The sequence below is a fragment of the Anastrepha obliqua genome, chromosome 3 (assembly GCF_027943255.1).
Source record: "Anastrepha obliqua isolate idAnaObli1 chromosome 3, idAnaObli1_1.0, whole genome shotgun sequence".
In the NCBI taxonomy this organism is placed as follows: Eukaryota; Metazoa; Arthropoda; class Insecta; order Diptera; family Tephritidae; genus Anastrepha; species Anastrepha obliqua.
Window position 1 is genome coordinate 107,129,749 of NC_072894.1, and position 23,963 is coordinate 107,153,711.

General features: G+C 33.5%; 1 protein-coding gene across 2 annotated transcripts in view; it reads left to right on the forward strand.

Annotated features, from left to right (window-relative positions):
• LOC129241354 (uncharacterized) overlaps nucleotides 1–20,107 on the forward strand; it is an 88,398-nt gene extending 68,291 nt beyond the window's left edge. For both annotated transcript variants that reach the window (XM_054877618.1, XM_054877619.1), the window contains exons 7-8: nucleotides 16,010–16,317; nucleotides 19,071–20,107. In XM_054877618.1, the coding sequence (XP_054733593.1) occupies nucleotides 16,010–16,317; nucleotides 19,071–19,325 (563 nt within the window). In that variant the 3' untranslated portion in view covers nucleotides 19,326–20,107. The remainder of the gene's footprint in view (nucleotides 1–16,009; nucleotides 16,318–19,070) is intronic.
• The last annotated feature ends 3,856 nt before the right edge of the window (nucleotides 20,108–23,963 follow it).

A 23,963-nucleotide genomic window follows, 5' to 3' on the forward strand; every position in this document is an offset into this window, starting at 1 on the left:
AAGTCATCAACATTTTTGTACACTTTATTCCACATCACAACGATTTTTTTTGCAGCCGAGGCGTAAGAAAATTTCGGCCCTTTCGAATGCGTGCAAAAAAATATCGTCTCGAAATGCTTCGCGTACTTTTCACTAATTTTTGTTTGGTTGCATTTACGGGAAAGTTTCGAGCGACACTAACCTGAGTTAGCACTGGCGTCGTAGCCCTTGAGTGAGACTATTACGCAGCTAAAAGCAGAACGAAACATATCTTGAAGTTACAAGAAAAAAAACCGGTTCTTTTCTTCTGACACAGACTGTATGTTGTTCAGCCCGATAAACGCCATCGTCTGCCTACGCTATAAGATCAGTATAAATATGATTGACTTGGCACACATACCGTTCCGATTCTCAACTAACTGCAAATAATATTTTCTCCACTCAAAATTATAAAGGTTTCTTGCTGGTCTACTAGCCACCTCTCTTTTCTATCATGGTAGTATTGACAAGTTTCGCAGCCTGAGATCTCGAGCTCAATAATTTCTTCGAAAAGCATTTTTCGATATTACCTTCTATTTATAAAGGAAATTTGGGGACTTCCAGAACACAAGTATACTACCGAAGGCATATTTAAGGTGGATGAGAAACTATTGTATATTTAGTTTGAGCCCTCTTTATTAGTGAGGCTTAATATTTTTGCAAAGTGTGTTACTGCGTGGTATACCGGCAGTAAGTTCTGTGTTCCATTTTAAATTAGAAATAAAATCAGGAAAAATTTTTAGATTTCTAAAATTTTTTAGATTCATATTTAGCATATAGTTTTCTATTAGAGAACGAATTTTTAGAATTGACTCAGTAGTAGCAAAGATTGTTTTCTCTCTACCACCTATCAACAAACTAGTTTTCGGTCTTAGTAATAAAGGGTGTTTTTTTTAGAGGTTAGGTTTTCAAGATGAAATAAAACGTATATAATTTAATGTTATGGCTAAGAATTTAGCTTTATTATAAAGATAAGGGTTTGCCATTATGTTTTAAAAATGATTTCGGGCAAGTGGCCGCCGCGGCTGGCTCGAATAAATTCCAGCCAAGAGGCCCAATTTTCGACCAGTTTTTGCAGCAATTGGGGCCGTATGTCAGCAATAACGCGCCGAATATTCTCTTCCAAGACGTCAATCGTCTCGTGCTTATCTGCGTAGACAAGCGACTTCACATAGCCCCACAAGAAATAGTCCAGCGGTGTTATATCGCACGATCTTGGAGGCCACGCCACAGGTCCACGGCGCGAGATAATGCGCTCACCAAAAGTTTCCTCCAATAAATCGATTGTTGCGTTGACTGTATGGCATGTAACGCCGTCTTGTTGGAACCAAAGGTCGTCCACATCAACATCGTCCAATTCAGGCACGAAAAAGTCATTAATCATGGCTCTGTAGCGCTCTCCATTGACTGTAACATTATGGCCGGCTTCATTTTTAAAGAAATATGGACCAATGATTCCCTCTGCCCATAGAGCACACCAAACAGTGACTTTTTGAGGATGTAACGGCGTCTCAGCAATGGCTTGTGGATTATGTTCACTCCAAATGCGACAATTTTGCTTATTGATATACCCATTCAACCAAAAGTGAGCTTCATCGCTGAACAAAATTTTCTTGTGAAAATCGGGATCGGTGGCCATCTCGTTTTGGGCCCATTCACCGAACGTGCGACGCGCTTGATGGTCGTTCGGCTTCAATTCTTGCACGAGTTGGATTTTGTAAGCCCGCAAACTAAGATCCTTCCGCAAAATCTTCCATAAAGTGGATGGGCACATCTCCAATTGCTGCGCGCGATGGCGGATGGACTCATTCGGGTCTTCTTCGATACTCTGCTCCACAGCAGCAATAGCGTCTTCGGTGCGCACTGTACGACGTCTCTGAGGATGCGTATTATCCACTAGAGCAAACGTGGTGCGAAACCGATCCATGGTTAATCGAATTAGTGACTCTGATGGACGATTATGTCGACCGAATATTGGACGCAGCGCGCGTAATAAATTTGCACGATTTGCAAACGTTGTTCAGGTGTAAGTCTATTCATTATGAAATGGCAAACCAAACTGAGCATAAATCAAGTGACAGCTGTCAAAAAGACCATATACGAAAAAAGTAGTGCCAACTTGAAAACATAACCTCTAAAAAAAAAACGCTGTACTTTTGGTCTCAAGCAATAACCAACGAAGTCGGCTTAAGAAAAAACTTAATTATATACGCCACCATATCCAACTAACAAAATTATACACTTATATGAAATCATTTATGCTATTCTATAATAATAATCCTTAAAAATTATATTTAATATTATTTTCTATGAAATAAGCCGTAGAGCTCCGAAGCTATTCGTGCATTTTCGTGATGGATTTTGACCATCAAAAAGCCATTTAATATATGGGTTTTCCAAACAGAGGTGTTATTTTGATATTCCACAGAAAAATGCTATTTTTTAATATACCATAAATGATCGGATGTTTTTGTCATTATACAGATTAAGGTATGCTGTTAATAGTGGAAAATAACATCAGGCGAATTACCACCAGGACCACGCTTACAGGACAATATCCTTTTCGTGAAATTTTCCATAACTGAATTGCAAAGTGGCCGCCCAATGTCCTTGATAGCCTCTCGAATTTCATCTTTGAGGTCTTAAATTGACCCTGGGCTGTTGGCGTATACCTTCTCTTTCACGTGACCCCAAAGAAAAAAGTCACAAGGTGTTAAATCACAAGATCTCGGTGGCCAATTGTGATCACCTCTTCGAGAGATAACACGGTCCGGAAACTTTTCGCGGGAAATTAAATGGTTTCGTTGCTTGTGTGGCACGTAGCGCCGTCTTGTTGAAAATAAATGTTTACCAGATTAAAACCATCCAATTCCGGCCATAAAAAATCGTTAATGATCTCTCGATAGCGCAATCCATTCACCAATAACACCTGTTATACTATCTATAGCATTAAATGGGCTTCAATAGGATTCTTCACTAGCTTCCACGATCGTATCTGTAATTCCGTGTTTACTTCAGTTTCGGGTTAAACGGCTTATTAATTGGTAATTGATATTATATTTTGGACGGATGCTCCATTTGCAGTATTCTTAAGTAAAAATATTACATTTAAAAATTTAAATTGAAGCTAAAATAAAATATCTAGAGCCGTCAGAAACATTTGAGATGAAATATTCTGCACACCAGCCGCGTTAGTGAATTTATTGAGCGAAAATTTTGATAACACTGCGTAAATTGAAAAAAAAAGTGGTGAAACTTGGCACGTCATATAGCTCACATTAAGGGGTAACACCACTGGACACGCGTAAAATAAACACGATTTTTAAAGAATTTTTTTGTATAGAAGGAAAGGGAAAACAATCACTCTGATTTGGGAAGTTATTACTTATATACTAAAATACAAAACTACAAAGTTTGATCGAAAAATTTTACAAAATGGCGGCATTGGAGACATTTTTGTAATGTGGTTTCTCTTGAAGGAGCTCCGCGGCACGCAGCACAGAGGGTGCAAATTTTAATCTGGAACAAAGAAACATTTTTTTTCTTAATCTAGATAAGAATAGCTAGAGAAACACGTAGGGGATTTAAAAAATATTTATTTTTGTGGAATTAGCAAGCATTTGAAGGAAAAAACTCTATTTTGGACTAAAAAAACGGCACTTAAATAATTATAACAATCGTTTAAATTAATCTATCGAAAATCCCCTACGCTCTTCTCTTAAGACGGTTATTATACAGACGTAGTGAAAAACCTGATTAAAAATATTTAAAATTGTTTGAGTTATGCTGCGTGCCAATTTCAGAAAATGTGTTTTGAGAAAAACGCGTTTAAAGTTTGGAAATTTGGAGAAGTCGTTAGGTAGCAGTCACTAACGCTTGGTTAAAAGCTTAAAATATTTATGAAATAGACTTCGGTAACGTATAAAACTTTTTGTTCTGTATTTTAAAAGGTTCAAAGAATTTTTTAAGCTTATAAAAAAAAAAATCAATTTTTTGAAATTTCTACAGTGGTGTTACCCCTTAAGGCACCGGTCGAGTAGTTAAAAACTGTATACTCAAAATCTTAAATACGCCCTCAAATCTGAGCTTATGGCCACTACATATAACTTAACATATTTTAGTTGAAAATTGTGATGTATTACCTTAAGTGCAACAAAAAACAAAAAAAGTACACCAGCAAGGTGGAATTAAAAAAAAAAACATAATTTTCACTTTTGACTTTTCAGATGACTGTTTTTGAGATGTTCTTCTTCTAGTAAACTTGAGTACGCGATAAAAAATCATCCTCATATGTTTTTTGAAGAATTTGATACATTTCGGTAAAAAATTTACCAAGATTTATACAAAAGTCAATCGCAGGACTTTACTTGAAACTAATTTTTTGTAGGCAGCATGAAATATACTAAAAAAATTACAACTAAATAAGATTTGTTACATCCACACGTCACTGTAAATGTTAGTTTACAGTAATGCGGACGAATGCAAAATGTTACCAAAAAAAAAAGGCCATCTAACTATGAGATTTTAACGGGCCGACTATCAGTAGTATCAGATTTCTAGTATACATACTATGTAGGCATATATAATATAAACGTTTTTTTGCTTAAAAGTATGATTTTCGACTTATACGGTTACTGCTTGTGCCCGAAAATTCATGTTAGTATAGACAATTTCGTGTTACTCTGCAATTTTTTTGATGTAAACGATCAAAATTTAGCTATAAATTGTAAAGCTGTTAAGCGTAACATTGCTAAAGCCGTAGCGCTGTAATCTTACAGTATTACACAAATCAAATGCCGAACAAACGAATAGCCCGATGTTCAGTGGTGTTGTGTTCATATACGAATACGAAGGCGTGTGGCTTCAAATACTGATACGAATGCAAATGCATATCAGAAACCGATAGCGAATACGTTACGCGAATTAGAAAGGTAGTGTACGTGTTCGAGTATGCACGTGAATACGTGTATAAATATGAATAGGAATTTTAAAATAAATACGCATACGAATTTGAAGAAAAATAAGAATAACATAATGAGAATGCAAGTAAGAACACGAATATTTAAGTACAATGAATGGGAATAAATTTTTATTCCTTTCAAAGGAAAATCCCCAAATTTTTTAACATTAAAACCTCGGGTGTTAAACACACACATCTTATGAAACTAGTGTGAATATACAATACATTGGTGTACTAAAATTATAGTCTCTGATAAGGCGTGCATATGTTAAAGCTACCTGTACACACGACATTTCAATCGTTCAGAATTTTTTTCGCTCTGTGTTAGTTGCAAAAAATATACCGAGCCAAAATAAAAAAAAAAAAAACAACAAAACAAATGTAGAAGAAAATATATTTACCTATTGCGAAAACAATTCCTTGACGACAAAGAAACAAAAACAAAACAAAAAACTATTCAAAACACTTGTTTTGTGTTATTGTAAAAATATTGTATATAATTGTAAAAAAAAAACTGAGTCTAGTTAACCTGCTTAGCAACTGCAGTCCATCATAATTACATAGAAAATTCTCTTCAGTTGGTATTTAATGCACACTTTAAGTAAATATGTATGTATAAATTATCAAAATTAACTAGTCGAAATTATCACACACACACACATACATACATATATACTCACATATTTCTGGACTTTTCATGAAGCAAATTACCTGATTTGGACAAGTTTTGCACTTGAATCAATATCGCTCGATTTTACATTGAAAACTTTAAGATTTATTTTATTCAGATTTATTCTTAAATTGAGACTACGAATGTTTAATAGTTTAAATATAAAACTAGAATCCATTTAAAATTGCAATTTGTAGTTCAAAATGGCTAAATCTACTTGAGTTGCTTTTCGAAAAGTCCGGAGATATGCATTTAGCACTAAACACCCTTTTTCCAAAAACAAAATTCCAATCATAACCATAAACTGAAACTGAAAACATGCAAAAACAGCCTTCATACAGATCACAACATTTGTAGGTGTTGTGTTGATTAAATAAAAGTATCAAAAAAAAAAAAAAAATTCTATAGTAATGTTAATGTGCATTTATTGTTAATTACTAGTATATGATAATTTATTGGTGTTACATGTGTTGTGTTGTATTCTACCAAAAATTTATTTATTATTTATTGAAAAATTCTTACAAAAAATCGAGTTATGTTTTTTAAAAATTCTCACACATTCACAACAAAAAAATTCCGCCTCTTCTAAATTACAAACAAATTTCGGTATGCGTTAAAAATGCGTAATTTTCTGTGAAAAGATGCGAAAAAAAAAATTTAAAATAACTTTCATAATTTTTTTAATGTTTCTAGTTCTTTAGTGCATATGACTCTTAGTGTATGTATGTATGTATGTATGTGTATGTATGTACTTAATTTTGACTGCCAAATTGTGTGTACTAAATGCCTTTCGTTACTTGAAAGTACTCGTAAGTTCATCGCTTCAGGTTTTATACTTTGTCATATTCCATTTCTGATGTTAAGTAACTTTTTTTTTATTCAACTAAAAATTTGCAAAACGTTATACATGTTTTTTTTAGAAGTACAAATGAAAAGCAAAGCATCAAGCAGCGTTGCAAAATGTCGCGAAACAGTTGAAACAGAAAAGCAATATGGCGGTGACTATGTTCCTAGCAAGCAAAGTATTGAACAATTAAGTTTTTAATTATATTTTATTTATATTTCCTCACTGCAAATGAATGAATGAAAGCATATTAATAATATTAAATAGTACTTTTTTTAAATATTCACACTTTTTTAACTTTGCATATTTTACAATAAAAGGCAGTTATTTCATTAATTTCATGCAAATTCTCAGCTAAACTGAAAAAAAAAAACAACAAATGCTAGTAAAAAAATCTCGTCAATTCACTTCACTCACACTTTTTTAATTGGTGCTGTTTTTTGTCTGAAGAAAGGAAGAAAAGGCAATCATACGCTCCTTATATTGCCATAAATCACACAAATTACAAACATATTTTTCTTAAAATTTTAAATCTAAATCAATCTGGTAAAAGAGGGCTGAATTTTTAAATTTTTGTATTAAGCAAGGGTGCCAGGGCGGATGAGTATAAAAAGTTGCAAGAAAAGCAATTCGAAAAATTTATATTTTCTTTTTTAATTTTTAACCTAAAAGTAGACTAGTAGCAAAAGAACGAAAACATTTTCGGTTTGACTTTGGAAAAATACAGGATTTTTTACCTATTACAGTGCGTTTCCCAATGGCGTGCAATCCATATTATTTTGAGGAACTTGTGAACTAATTTACACTTTGCAATTCAATTTAAAATTATTGTTTTTGTTTTTGTAATTTGAAATTGCATATATTTTTATTTTAATTTTAGTTTTATTAATTTTTATTTATTAATCAAGGTTAAAAAAGAGTAATGGCAAAGCAGAGCCAAATCTTAAAGCGTCTTCGATTCGCTACTTCTCTGCTTGTTATGATAGGCTCTGCTCGCTTGACGCAAAATTTGCATGTGAAAGCAACAACAAAGTTCCCCAGCAATATTCGTCACTAGCGCGCATAAAATTGGTATAATTGACTATATTCAATGCTGCCAAGTCTCTTTCTTGCTATTAGGCCAGTTTCATTAGACTGTGTTCAGACACGGCAATTTCTGTTATGGCAACTCGTAAATTTTTGTTACGGCAACTCGTAACTTTTGGTACAGAAGTCGACGTGGACGGAAGAGAAGCACCGAGTGGCTCGTGCTGTGATAAACTGTTCACTAGACCGGGCTAGTTTACTGGGCCGGCAGCCCTTGGTCGGGAAAAACCCGAGTCATTCCAGTAACGTAGAAACGGCTGCCATAGGAATGTTCGTGCTCGGGCAACACGCTTTGTGTTCTCATTCTTCTCACTGTTACTGTTGGCTGTAGACTGAAAATAATTCAACGTAGAATCTCTCTTGCCAACATGTGCTACTTTGGACTAAGTAGGCAATTGAGCAGTAAAGTCCTCGCTCGACGAACAAAACTAACACTCTACAAGACTCTCACCATGCCCGTCCTAACGTATGGCGCAGAAGCGTGGACGATGACATCATCCGATGAAGCGAGAGTGTCTGAGAGAAAGATTCTGTGTAAGATTTTTGGACCTTTACATGTTGACAACATAGACATAGCGCAGCCAATAAAGATCCAGTGGCTATGTTGGCTGGGTCATGTCGTCCGAATGGATACAAACGCTCCGACTCTGAAAGTATTCGATGCGGTACCAGCTGATGGTAGTAGAGGAAGAGGAAGGCCTCCTCTGCGTTGGAAAGATTAGGTGGAGAAGGACTTGGCTTCACTTGGTGTGTCCAATTGGTGCCGGTTAGCACGAGAAAGAAACAACTGGCGCGATTTGTTTAACTCGGCCAAAATCGCGCCAATTAAGAAGAAGAAGAAGACTGAAAATAAAAACAAATGCAAGCAACTCGATTAGCAGACGTACTGATACTCTTTAGGTGCTTCCAAACAAATGCCACTTTATTAACATAGATTTCACAACTAATTTTGGTAGACCGCCGTAGCCTAATGGTTTGTGTGTAACTCTTATTCAGGATTCAGGCTGCAAAACCGCTGTAAGCATGAATCATTAAATGATAGACAAGGTTTTTCTAATAGCATTTGGCTCCTCAGCAGGTAATGGCAAGCCACCGAGTGTATTTGAAATTAAAAAATTAAAAGCTTAAGCCATAAAAACTATCTGCCATTCGGAGGAGACGTAAAAATGTAGTGGAACCAAATCAAGACGCACATCACTAATTGGAGAAAGAGAGCAGTGCTACAAAAAATGTGGAATTATTTTTTTTATAAGACTTGTCAAATAAAAGAAGAATCGAAGTATGAAATTTGTTAAATGCCATCAAGGTCATGACTGTCGGTTGAAAACCTTGTTTCTGCGCCTTTGCGTACTAATAAACCGTTAACTTAGTTTATGATAAGCCGATTTTCAATTTTGTATCCATTTTAGAAAAAAGAAACATTTGGACCTTTTATATTAAATTTTGATTAAAGCAAATTTATTAAATTTAATACATCCAAAATTTTATTTTTTATTTATTTTTTTTTTATGTTTCCTTGTTCACTCCTCTCGGGAGCATAGGGCCTTGACAAGACTCAGTCTTGCGTTGGTTTCGTTAATCTGTGTTTTGAAAAAAATTTATTAAGGACCAATAAATTAGGGCATTTGCCTTAGTATCCTTACGAGCTGTCTTCGTAATTTTTTATTTATCGATTCTTATAGTTTTTATAAAATATGCCAAAGCGCCTGGAAAATACTAATTCTGATGATTTGCAGAAATTCAAAATAATGTTAATGCAGCTAAAGTGACAAAAATTGTGGCCAAATAAGCAGTAAATTATTCCAAAAATATGTATGACTTTCTTTAAGAAAAACTGGGTTTTGTGTGATCAGCCTGACAGCGATCTTTAAATAGTCTCCCTTAGAATACCAGAGGAAAAAATGAAGGCAGCGATAAATCACAGTAAACGGGAACTATGGTCTTCAAAATCAGTAATACCAAAAAAATGGGCCAAAAATACGGTTGCAATTAGGAAAGAGGAAGAACTGTAAATTATTGGATCCCTAAGCGTTACTATTTTTTTAAATTTTTTTTCCTTGTTCACTTGCGTTGGTTTCGTTAATCTATCTGGATTTCTGAGGGGGTGATTAGCCTAACGCTTTTTTAAAGTTCCTTGAAGTTTTTCTAATTTGATCTTAAGTTGATCTTTCATTATTTAAAAAAAAAATCGTATAAAACTACAACATCTACATTTGCCATTTGTGGCACATTTTAACCCAGTATTTCTTAGCCGTTGGGCTATTCTGCGCTTAATTTAAAAAATCTGAGAAATATAAATGGTTTACAAAAACTTTTCGCGGCTACATGGGCTCTTAGAGAAAGTTATCGCTATAGAGGTCATATAACCATTTTCGTGCGCGAAATATTTTAAAAATTGATGGATGTGACTCCATGAAAAAAATATTCATTGGTTGTAATTCATAATAGGCAAGTGACAGAACTGATCGTTTTGTGGGCATGGCAAAGGGAGTACCAACTAGTTACGACTATTATAAGCGGATTTAGCATTGCTACCTTAGAGATCTATCAGATAGCGACCTCAAAGCGCACGCACGAACACAGCCGAAAGTTTGTGGATCCGAAAGTAGCTAAAATTTGAAGAAAATCGGATGTAGAGAATGAAACATGCAATATTTGTGGAATCTAAGACGAATCCGAATCCTTCACCTGCATTCAGCATTTTCAGTGAATCAGTTGGTAGACCTTCTAAACACTTTCGTGTTAATAAATAACTAGGAATTTTTAGAAGTTTCTTTGCTATTTTTTAAGTAGTATGCGCTACTGGGAAAAGAACTGTAAGAATAATTTCTAATTTCTTGTTTGGTATTCAAAAATTATCAATAGCGTCATATAAATTAAATCCAACAGCAAAGTTTCTAATAATATTTTTACGAATGAGGAATTTGGAACAAATGCCTTGTCTATCTCTACCAAATGTATATCCATCTGTAAAAGGGATTTTCGATTATAGAGAAAGAGTTTTACACAGTTAAACTAAAGATAATAATAATTTAAAAAACGCACTGAAAAAATTTGAAAATCTTTACTGGAGTGTTGAAGTGTTTGCATGGTGTTTATTTGAACTAATTTTACTTTTAATGGCGTCTACTTTTAGGTGTTTGCTTCTAAAAAGCTAATTTAATTCTTTTGTTTTTTTTTTGTACTGCTGGCACATTTTTTTTATTTTTTTCTGCTGTCATTTTCTACTACATCTTAAGCTAATAAGCGTGTAACTACTTGCTTAACTGCTGTAAATATTCTTTTTTCCTGAAAAAAAATCAAAAATTTGTATTTTTTCTATTTACTTATATTTTATAAATATATTTGTACTTCCATCTCAATCCTACATACGAATCTGTCGCTGTGCTATGTCGCTAATGCTCAAAGTGCTTTAATCTTGTGGAAATTTATATGAATTTAGGCGAAATTGAAAAAAAAAATGGAAAGTATCGGCGAAATTCATTTTCTGAAAAATAAAATATTGTCAAGTAAAAGAAATTCATTACACTCAAAAAACTTTTTTATTTATTTTTTTTTTAACCAGTAAAAATAATAAAAAAATGGTTTCATGAAAGAATCGACCAAAAAATGATATAAAATAATTAGAAAAAAATGTTTGCAGCAAAAAAAAAATTGAAATTTAAAAGAACTTTTAAATTGTTTGATAAAAAATATCCCAAAAATAAAATAAAGTAATTAGAAAAGAAATTACAAAAAAAAAAACGAAAAAAATGAAATTTATTTAGATATCCTTTTGACTTCCTACTAACAAAAAAAAAAACTATAAAAAAATTAATTAAAAAAAAACTATAAAAAAACCAAAAAAAATATTGCAAAAATATTAGTAATTTCGTTATTAAAATAAATACTTAAAAAAATCTTTAACAACAAAAGAAATTGAAATTTATTTAGATATCGGTTTTATTTCCTACTAACCAAAAGAACTGTAAAAAATGTATTAATTAAAAAAAAATAAAACTATAAAAAAACAGATTAACTAGTTGAAAAAAAGCAAGAATATTAATAATTTAGTAAAAAAAATAAAATAATTACAAAAAAATTTAAATTTATTTAAACATCCTTTTAACTTCCTATTAACCAAACAAACTATAACATTAATTAAAAAAAGCACAATAAAAAAAACTAACTTTTTTTATTAACTAGTTAAAATAAATTTGTTGCAAAACTACTAGTCATTTATGTAGAAGTCGTTTTCGTTTCTTTATAATCGGCAAAAAAAAAAAAAAATAAAATAAAAAACCTAGGAAAAATTACATTACGTCCCCTTAGTATTAAAATAGCCTATAAATTTGTTGATGTTTTGAGAAAATGAATTTCAAACTTTTTGTCGAAAGTAGCTCTCACTCAAATCTCGTTATGTCTGTAAATATTTATTATTTTTTGACTAACGTTTTGACCCACTTTGTGGAACTAGAATTTGACAAAATTTTGACCACATATAAAATCGACGATGGAGAGTCCAAAAATTCAATAAAAAAATAAGAGCCTATGAGCACATAGGCTATTGTTATACTAAGGGGACGATTAATTAAACAAAAAAAAAAGAAAACAAAAACGAAATAATCAGAAAACAGATAACTTATTAAAAAAGTGTAGCAAAAATATTTGGGAAATTTAATGAGAAATTTTTTCGGTTCCTAGTAATCGCTAAAAAAATAAAAAAAAGCATTAAGAAAAAAAAACATAAAAAATACTTAAAAAAATGCATAAAAAAAATAATCAGAAAACAGATTATATTTATTTATTTATAACGAGGAAAATCAATAAATTATTTTTACTCGTAATAAGGGCACTGACTGCCAGGGCCTTCGGCAGATTAACTAATTAAAAGCAAAAGAAAAAATATGAATAATTCATTTAAAAATCTTTTCCTAAAAATCAATAAAAGAAAATAAAAAAAAACTTTACAAAATATATAGAAAAATGATAATCAAAATATAAATTAACTATGTATTAGGTTGGGGAATAAGTTCGTAGCGTTTTTACCGAAGACTTTTATTTAAACAAAAAAAAAATAATTATATCAATAAGTTAGTCAATTACATAGATCTTCGCCGTTGCTGTTTACTACCTCTTTCCACCTCTCGACCTATTCGACCAATTTGTGGATGCCGTTCCGCCAAAAATCGCCTGGTCTGATGTTATTGGTCAAAGAAGTTGTTAGTCAAAGAAGTTGTAGAGCCAGTTTTTAGGGACCTCTTTGTTACCGAAGGTACCGCTCTTCATATGGTTTGACAGGAGCGCAAAATATGGTAATCGGAGCAGAAAAGATGGTAATCGGTTGTTGCAAGGTCCGCAGAATACGGCGGATGCTGAAGTACCTCCCATTCGAGCTCTTGGAGTGCGGCTTTGACGACTTGTGCAAAATGGGACCTGGCGTTGTCGTGAAGGAGTGTGGTTTGACCTTGCTGATAGGTCTTTTCAGTCGCATAACCTCATTCACGCGGTGTAGCAGGGCAGTGTAGAGCTCATTGTTGACGGTGACATTCTTTTCGAGCATTTTCCAGTGCAACATACCCTCTCAATCCCACCAAACACATATCATGAGCTTCTTTCGATGAACATCCGGCTTGACTCTCGGCTTCGTATCTCCTGGAGCCACTCACTTCTTCCTTTCCTTCGCATTAATGGTAAAGTACCATTTGTCATCTCCCGTGAAGATTCGGTACAAAAAGCGCTGTTTATGACCGCCTGTTGCTCGCTGGCGGGCGAGATGCTTAGAAGCAAGTTGAAGGCGACATTCTTTGTTTTTTTTTCGTTGAGGCACACAGACTCCCAATTTTTCGGTAAATCCTATTGAATGAAGGTGATTGAGAATCGTTTTATGATCGTAGTTCATTTTTTCCGCCAATTCACGACTGGTTTGGCGACTGTTCTGCTTCAATAGTGATTAGAGACGTTCTTCATCGAACTCAGAAACCCTTCCGCGGCGTCAAAGTCTCCATTTTTGAACTTTGTGCTACCATTTTCCTGCTGAAAACTCGCCTATGACAAACTTCTCAATACACGTCGCAAATATCCCAGGCTACTTCGGCTGCTTCGGCAGCTTTTTGACCTCGATGACCAGGTGTCGAAAATGTTGATTTTTGCCCATTCCATTCCATTTCTAAGCCTCAAAACTAATAAAAATTAAACAACTTAAAAATACGATTAACATAGTTTTATAGAGCAGAAAGAATACTTATCCTTTGCCAAACAGCAAACAAATCATTGTAAAATATAAATCCGCTGTGAACTTATTCCCCAACCTAATAAATTGAGGGATTAGGGATAGTCAGAAGCCCGTAAAAATGATGATTTTCAATATTTTTTGTTTTACTAGTCAATTGCTTTATTTTATAAATATAAAAACATAGCATTAATACATCAAATTTCGACTTGACTTTAGCAAAATTTCAAAAAAAAAATTAATAATTGTAAAAGTTATCGCTGTTTGCGTGGAGCCCGTTTCTCCAGAAGTCCCTTGCGGTGATAATCACAAGTCCTTGGAGATTCATCTAAAATCATTCGAACAAGAGAAATTAGTTTCATTAATAAATAATCTGGTGCCTGATCCAAGCTTTTTTTCAAAATTCACAATATGGCGGCGTCGGCGTATTTTTCAGATTTTCGAGAAAAAAAAAACGAAATTAAAAAAAAAAATTCTTCGATTAGGCTCGAGCTTTTAGTTATGCAGTAAAATTTGTATTGTAATCTACCAAGCGGTTTTAAGTTACAATGATTTACAGTTCAAAAAACATATTTTTGAGTAAAACGCATTTGAAGTTTTGCTCTCGGCTCTGGAGCGCCCGAGCGCCCTTTGTTAATTGTTGAATAACTCGAAAAGTATTTGTCGGATATTTTTAAGATATAATACTTTAAGAAAATGCTAAACAATCCATTTTTGTTTGATTCTGATTACCCGTAACCCCGTAAAAAATTTAAGTGATTAGTTTAGAAATCTATTTTATTTCATAATAAGCGATCCAAACAGAAAAAAAAAATTAAAAAAGTGCGTTAATAAAAAAGAAAAAAATTATGGAGAAATATATTCATTCATAAAAAAATTATAATAATAAATTATAAATAAAAAAGTAAAGATAAAAAAAATTAATTATTTATTTAGAAATTGTTTGCTAAAAAAGGTCGAAAGCAAAAAACAAAGATTTTGGTAGAACAAGATTTCATTAAAAAAAGAAATAAATTTATTGATTAATTTAAAAAAATAAATAAATTTAGTAATTAATTAAAAAAATAAATAAATTTATTCCATTAATTAATTAAAAAAATAAATAATTTACTAAATAAATTTATTAATTTTTGTTTATAAATTCTGTTTACCACAATCTTTGTTTTTTGTCTTTTACCTTTTTTAGCAAACATAAATTTTTTTACCATAATTTTTTATTTATAATTTATCATTATAATTTTTTTATGAATGAATATATTTTCCCATAATTTTAAATTTTTAAATTAAAAATTAATAAATTTAGTAATCTTTTTAACTAATAAATAAATTTTGTAATTTTTTTTAATTAATTAGAAAAAATCCAAGAACAAAAATAATAATTCATGAACTACAAAAAATAAATATAAATATAAAAATAATAAAAAAGAAAAAATCCAAGAACAAAAATAATAATTCATGAACTACAAAAAATAAATATAAATATAAAAATAATACTCCACGACACTCAATCGCCCGGCATATAAATTTCCATACTTAGCGCTTTTCTCACTATAACTTACTTCCCACTTAAAAAAACAAAAAAAAAAACTCCCAAAACAACAACTAATTCCTGTGTATATGAACTGCAAGCGTTTTTCCATTCTTAAATTCTTGCATTTGTACTCGTCCTATTCGACTTACTTCGTACACTTATAAGTATTTTAGAGAATCATGCGAACGGCAGTGCTAACTAGCGATAACTTGCACGCTACGCTTGTACGCCCGAAAGTATGCAACTGTGTTTGAAAACTGTCCTACTTCTTAATAAATGTATCTGCAGCGTCCTCAAAGCAAATAGCTTCAACTTTAGACATATGACAAAAGCAATGGTTTTGCGTCACTAGTAAGAAAGCATGGCAAAGAGACCTAACCTAATCTAAGAAAGCATACAACCATTGCCATCGTTCAGTCTGGCGAATAATTAACCCACAACTATTCCTACTATTGATTCAAAACTGTTGCTAATGCATTTAATAAATATCTTTTAATATTTGTATATATATAATAAACTATGTTAAATTATATAAATAACTCGTTTATGTACTAATTCGCCTGCCTTTTTTCTATGCATATATTAATCTCGCCATATATGTACATCTCTTTCTCCAATACGTACCGCCCGATTACTTACTACGTCATCTTGCCACACACACATGCGCGCGCACACATTCCCAAACACAGGTTCTCGAAGACCAAGTCTAGCGTCGGTTCATAGTACTAGTTCGTCCGTGCGTAGCTATAGTATGATGCGTTTCGAGAAGGAGGTCCAGCAGAAGGAGATTCGTCAGGAGATGAAATTGCGTTTGGCGCGTCTACAACAACAACAACACCTTAATCAAAATAAACCGCAAATTGTAATTGGCGACACACTGCAACATCATATGGGTGCGGCGTCGGCGTTCAGTCGTTTGAGCGGCATGCCTACGCCGAGTCCATTGACGCCCAATTCAATGGATGAACTACTACCGTCGGTGGATGAGCTACAAGAGGTAAGAGCGAGTGTCAGATGGAGTGGTGGATGAGTTACAAGAGGTAAGAGCGAGTGTCAGATGGAGTTGGGTGCGAGTTGCTTGATTGCTGAACGTTAAAATTCAAATACACATAAAAACTTACTGGTTAGATAAAGAAAAATATGGGTAAATGAACCCAAGCAAATTATAAAATAAATAAATGTAAGTTTTAGAAACTCAACATCTTATGCCTAACATTACACAGGCCGATAGCATCTCAGACCCAGAAACCGGACTATATATTTTCGAAGGATTTTGATGCGATGAATCGAAATCTGGCCTCAAAATTGCTCTATCAGCTCTGGTTTTCGATATATCCTAACCTAAAAGTGCAAAAAACACCATTTTTGCCCATATTTGAGGTTATATAGTCTTGCAGATGTTTTCTTTCACCAACAAAATAGGCTGGCATCTTTAAGCACAAGTCTTCTTCTTTCAAATGGCGTTTTGTTTGCTCAAATATCATTTTTTTCGCAGAGATATCGCATTTTCAAATTTTCATGTTTCTAAATTTTCCTACACCTGAAAATCGATTAATGGGTTGGTGCGTGACTACCATTCGGAATTCAGAGAGTGAATTTTCGGTTCGAGTCTCGGTGAAGATCAAAAAATTAAGAACACGTTTTTTCTAATAGCGGTCGTCCCTCCGCAGGCAATGGCAAGCCTCCGAGTGTATTTCTGCCACGAAGAAGCTCCTCATAAAAAATATCTGCCGTTCGGAGTCGGCTTGAAACTGTAGGTCCCTCCATTTGTGGAATAACATCAAGACGCACACCACAAATAGGAGGAGGAGCTTGGCCAAACACCCAAATAGGGTGACGATATATATATATATATATATACATATATGTATCTGTGTTTCACATTTTTCGGGAGTAAGGATGGAAAGGATAAGTTTTTGCGGTTGAGAAATGAGTTAATTATTTTTTTTTTCAGACCCAGGGGAAGTAGGTAAATTTGGAGAAAATTGCGAGAACCGTGCTTTACGTGGAATTCGAACCCACAACCTCTGGGGTGGCAGCCTAGTGCACTTACGCTAGACTACCGAGACCGCCTAATATATCTACTCGCGTGTTATTTACTGAGGATAATTGCGTGCTAATATTCAATAACCTGGAAGAAGTTAGCTATGTTGTTTCCTTCCTCAATCTCAGTATAGCTGAATTTTTACTCGAAGAGATTGAAACAACAGAAGATCTTTATTTTGACCTTTACGCGCTCCATTTCTACATAGTTCATAAGTGTCAACTAGTAAATTTATCCATTGTCAGACGGTTGCGAAAACTTAAGCAGTTAAGAGTCACTTTCAAGTTAGGAATATTTTATCGGCTCATTTTATGGAGCAGATGAGAAAGCATTTTTTCATTCATTTAACTATTTGCAAGACAACTAATTATTAATAATTAATCCACTGAAGATAAGGCAAAACTTTTCAAATTGTTTTTGACGTGATAACGTCTTATAATTCGATTTAGCCGGCTGCACGCACGAAAAAATGTGTCGTTACCTTGCTCATTAGTGTTACCTGGCTCATTTGTCGTTACCTTGCTTATTTGTAGTTACCTTGCTCATTTGTCGTTACCTTGCTCATTGCCGTTACCTTGAATGAACTGCAAGCGAAAGCGCGGATCGAACGACAAAGCAAACAAAGCAAACGAACGGCAACGTTCGACATCTTGCTCTCTCCTACTTAAGTGAGCGTATATATGTATGTATATGCGCATATGTACATATATAAATTCACGTATTTGTATTTGCATATGCCTTCTTATTGATTATTATTGATTTGATTTACTTGAAGAAAATAAAACCAAGTTTGTTAATAATACCTGTTGTTTTAATGTTATTATTATTAATTTTTTTTATTATATATGAAGGAAAAAATGTATGGTAATATTGACCACATACCTTATAAGATATGTTGTATACTAATATATGTATATAAACATGCATATACATATACAATTTCGCGCAATTTTCAAAAAGAACAAATCTATATGTAAAGATGCATACAAGTCATATGGACATATCAAATATACGAATCTATTCCGTACGCAAGCAAATGTAAGCTAATGTGCTTGAACTGCGAGCGAGAGCGCGGAACGAACGACAAAGAGCACAATCGGCCCCCGCGTTCGGCAACGTTCGACATCTGGCTCTGTCCTATTTGAGTGAGCATATATATGTATGTATATGCGCATATGTAGGTATATAAATTCACATACTTGTATGTGCATATGCCTTCTTCCTGTGTGCATGGTAATGAACCATTTCTCTGTTGAAAATAGGACGATGATGGAAAAAGTAGGAAATGAAAGGGAGTGTTTCGAGTGTAAAGTGTCTTGAAAAAGGCAAATCGATGATGGTGCCTCTTTGTGTTGTTGACTTATTAACGTCTGATGCACAATCGAAATTGAAGATATCTTTCATGAATTTGATAAATGTTTCGTCATTTTGCACGGTTGTGTAAATGTAACTTGACCTATTCCATTGCAATTCCATTTACCTCCTCCTCTATATCCATACAAAATATCTATCAAACAAATAAAATTAAAATTTTGTTTTGAAAATTGCAACTATTCCATCAATATTTTCTTATGACGTTGTCACGTTAAACTATCGTCAGTAAACCGACTTTACAGACAACCTCTGTTTTGTTTTTTTTTGTCTCTCTCTTCTAAATAAAGTCGAGTATTGCAAAACTCATTCGTTATCTACTCTCCTTTTCACAGTATCCACCGAAAAGTGACGATCTAGCAACAAAAATACATAAAATAACGGCCGAAAGTGTGGCCGCTTCAACGCTTACAGCATTAAGACAGGCGGCGGTGGGCACTAGTGAAGCATTAATTGGTGCGACAACAACGGCGACGGCCAGTTCGGGTGCCAGTGGCAGTGGCGGTTTGGTGACACCTGCCACGCCGTCCGACATGACTGGAGCGGCCGCTTATATTGGACCATGTAGTTCATCGACTGAAGCACTCTAAAGGTATACATAAGCGATAAAAACGAAATAATTAATAAATAATAATAAAATAAATCGAGAAAAGCAGCAGAAAATTACGAATTTGCCAGCAAATAAACGTTAGAGGCTTCAAACGTAAAAAATATATTTAAGCATACAATAAAAATACTCGTATTTACTTACGAAGAAATACTCGTAGATGACATAGCACATTTGCATACCTGTGCATACGTATATGTGTGAGTACATTTGCATGTGCGTGTTTGCAGTAGTGCGCGAGAAAATATGCAACACTGCTGCGCAAACAGGCATATAATTTCTAGTTGAAATTAAAAAAAGAAAAAAATGAAAGATATTAAATGCGTTTTGCTTACAAAATTAGCAAAATCAATTAATTAATTTTTTATGCAGCAATTGTAGTAGGTTAGGTTAGTTTAGCGATTAACGGAATGATACGCGACTTGCTTGTAATGGTTTAATGTACGGAATGCATACTTTAAGAAATGTAGGGCGTTACACGTTTTTGTTTCTGAATTGAATTGACATATTTGCAGGTTGCATGTCAACAATGAAAAACCAGTTGTAAGGTTATCATATAAACATTTCAACTTATATGTTCGTAAATGTTAATAGGTATCGATTTTACTTTAGACTAGCGAAACTATAACATTGTTGTTGATCCTGTAATAGAAAGACCTAGAGAAACCTTACATTATTTTTTCATCGTACACATTTACATACATACGTATAACTTTTTATTTTGCCTAGAGCTTTGATATATGTATGTATGTACCAATGCTTTAACTATGGTTGTCCTTGATCTGCCTCCATTACCCACAAATGTGGTTTCAATTCAATGCTCAGTTCTCTTAAGAAAATAGTACGTACATACATAGCTAAATGAGTAAACACTACATATGTAGATACATATAAGGAATATATATTTTAATACATAATTTCAATAGACAAGAAAAATTGTAAAACTGATACCGAAAAGGGTAGCGTCATGAAAAACTATTGTATTAAAATTTTATTTACGAGCATTAGCAAACAATGAAAACAAAAAAAAAAAATCTTGCTGAAATTCTAACGAAATTTCATCGAATCGACGTGTCTTTTATTTATTTTAATTTGCAAATAGAGATTCAATACCAGTTTATAGAATTTTTATTCGATACTGCACTAAGCCAGCAGTCAAACTAATTGAGTTGGAACTAGGATAGAACTAGTTACTTTGGGTATAGTATTGGGGCTTGTATTTGGTACTTTATTAAACGAGCAGGAAATCTAAGTTGTGTGGAGCTCGCATATTTAGTTCGGTACTTTACTAAATTAGTTGCGAAAGTAATTGATTTCGAATTATCATAAAACTAGTTAGTTTGGCGATAGTACTGCTTTTTTTTGTATTCGGTACTTAACTAAAGTAGCAGGAAATCTAAATGGTGCGGAACTCGCGCATTTGGGAACGGCACCGGATTTTGCTTTCCATACAGTTCTAAATAAATAGTAAAATTAATTGGTTTGGAACTAGTATAGTTCTAGTTTCTTTGGGGATGGTATTGATTTTTGTATGCGATACTTAACTAAACTAGCAGGACATCTAACTTCTTTGGAATTAGCATAGAACTAGTTACTTTGGGGTTAGTACTTGTTTTTTATTCGGTACTTTACTAAACTAGTAGCAAAACTCATTGACTTGGAACTAGCAATCAACTAGTTGCTTTGGGCCTAGTACTGGCTTTTGTATTCGGTACTTTACTAAACTAGTAGCAAAACTGATTTATTCCGAATCAATATAAAACTAGTTACTTTGGGGTTAGTACTGGTTTTTGTGGTCGGTACTGTACTTAACTAGTAGGAAATCTAAATTTTTTGAATCAACAAACAACTAGTAACTTTGGCCGGTCGCCGTAGCCGAATGAGTTGGTGCGTGACTACCATTCGGAATTCACAGATAGAACGTTGGTTCGAAACTCGGTGAAACACCAAAATTAAGAAAAACATTTTTCTAATAGCGGTCGCCCCTCGGCCGGCAATGGCAAACCTCCGAGTGTATTTCTGCCATGAAAAAGCTCCTCATAAAAATATTTGCCGTTCGGAGTCAGGTCCCTCCATTGTGAAACAACATCAAGACGCGCACCACAAATAGGAGGAGGAGCTCAGCCAAACACTCAAAAAGGGTATACGCGCCAATTATATATAGTTACTTTGGGGTTAGTACTTGTTTTTTATTCGGTACTAGTATCAAAATTAAATGATTTGGCATTAGCATACAACTAGTTACTTTGGAGTTAATACTGGTTTTTGTATTCCTTACTTTTCTAAACTAGTAGCAAAACTAATTTGTTTAGAATTTGCATAAAACTAGTTACTTTGGGATAGTTTTGATTTTTAAATTTCATACTTTACTAAACCAGTACAAAATCGCATAGGTGAGAAACTAGCTCCCTTGCAGACAGCACTGGTTTTTGCTTCCGAGACTGTACTAAACTAACAATAAAACTAGTTGATTTGGAACTAGCATAGTATTAGTCCCTTTGGAGATCGCTTTTTTTAAATACCGGAACCACCCGGATTTGTCCCCGACCAAGGACCGCCACTCCAATTGTATTAAACAACACTTTTTTGGGGTTTTATGCTGTAAAAACAATAACAGCAACTACTGCTACAAAGGCACTCGTTCTTCTGCGAAGATCAACTGCCTACTTTTAAGCAGCAATGCTCTAGAAGCTGACAGTTATCATCCCTACTTGAAGCTACGAGCTCGCATAGAAACTATAATTGACTCAACTATAGCCTTGATTCATTCAAATTTAAATATGATTGAGGCATTCTGTAGTTGGCACGCAATACAAGATGACTATATCGTCCCCTTAGTATAACAATAGCCTATGTGCTCATAGGCTATTATTTTTTTATTGAATTTTTGGATTCTCCATCGTCGATTTTATATGTGGTCAAAATTTTGTCAAATTCTAGTTCCACAAAGTGGGTCAAAACGTCAGCCAAAAAATAATAAATATTTAGAGACATAAGGAGATTTGAGTGAGAGCTACTTTCGACAAAAAGTTTGAAACTCATTTTCTCAAAACATCAAAAAATTTATAGGCTATTTTAATACTAAGGGCACGATATGTAGATCGTCTCGTTTTGTTATTTGTAGGATTTTCAGTTGCTCAGACTCGCCGCGCCAAAAAAACCCGGCGGCTTAAGTGGCTTTCATAGAGTTTTTGCAAGTGGATGTACAAATTCTGTGTCCCGTAATACCTAATTACTTGACTGCCATCTTTTCATGTTAGAATGAATGTTAGGTCGTCAGCCTAGCCCATGAAATCGCTATAGAAGAAATTTGAATTTTGGAATAAAACTAGCGCTAAATATTGTAGATGGGTCACCCTATGTATGCTATCACCTTTACAGAATTCATTCGCAAAACTCACTTCGTTTTTTGTGAGCGATAGAGCTCCAATCGGCTATGACTGCTCGATCTGGGGATCAATTAACTTTTTCGAAATATTCATAAATTTATAAAATGTTATTACTGCTTTCCAATTAAGGGCCGTTTTCACAACTAACCGCTAATACTACGGCACACTTTATTCTATAGGGGATACCCCCTCTTTGGCGTAGCTTCGGAACTGACAAATTACTTTTCGGTAGCAGTAAAGAAAACGAAAGATAGAAAAGTGGCTTTAAAGTTAGGAATATTTTATCTGCTCGTTTAGTAAAGCTCACTTTATTGGTTGCATGAGAAAATGATGCTTCATAGGATAATTGGGAAAAAGAAAAAACTGATGGACACTTCAAAATTAGGGATAGTTTCTTGGTGCGGTTAGTATAACCCTCTTCATTGGTTAGAGGAGGAAACGGCCTTTAGGCGGCCTTTAATGTTTACTTTTTTCGGTGCCAGCTCTAAACTCGTTAATATTATTTTCATAAAACTAAAGTACGATTAGGAGGATTTAGAGAGAGAGAGGAAAAAGTAGTTAAAAAATCCCGTTATTTAATTGTGTAATATGTTAACTAGTGTAATTATAAATAATTGTAAGTACCAGAATATTATAGATAATTGAAACTAGAAAAATTTAATAAAGACTTAAAAGAAAATAAAATAATTTTTCTGGGATCAGTGCCCAAGAATTTAAGATAAATAAAATAAAAACAGAAAACGCAGAAATAGTAAAATAATGATGAAAAGTGTAAACGTACACAGCAGATATATTTTACTTATTAAACTTGACATGTTTAAAACATAAAGCGAAAAAAAGTTTAAGTTTATAGAAAATGTGAAGCGATTTATAGTTAAAAACAAAAATAATATTAAATGCCATTTGATTATATGTACATGTATGAGTACATTTCGATGTATGAGTGTACTAAGAAAAATATATGGCAATTTAGATAAAATAATTAACGTTTGTGTATGTATTTGTAGATTCTAATAATATTTGGTAGGCGTAATCAATAAGGATTTTTTATATACACACGCAAACTTTTGTGGTCCTTATAACTATAGATGCATTAATTTATGTATGTGTATGTATACAAATAGCGCAAATCGGCAAGTGTTATTTATTGTTTGTAAAAATATATTTAAAGAAAATTATTATCAATGGAAAAATATTAAGAAAAAAAAGAAACTATGTGTAAACATTAATAT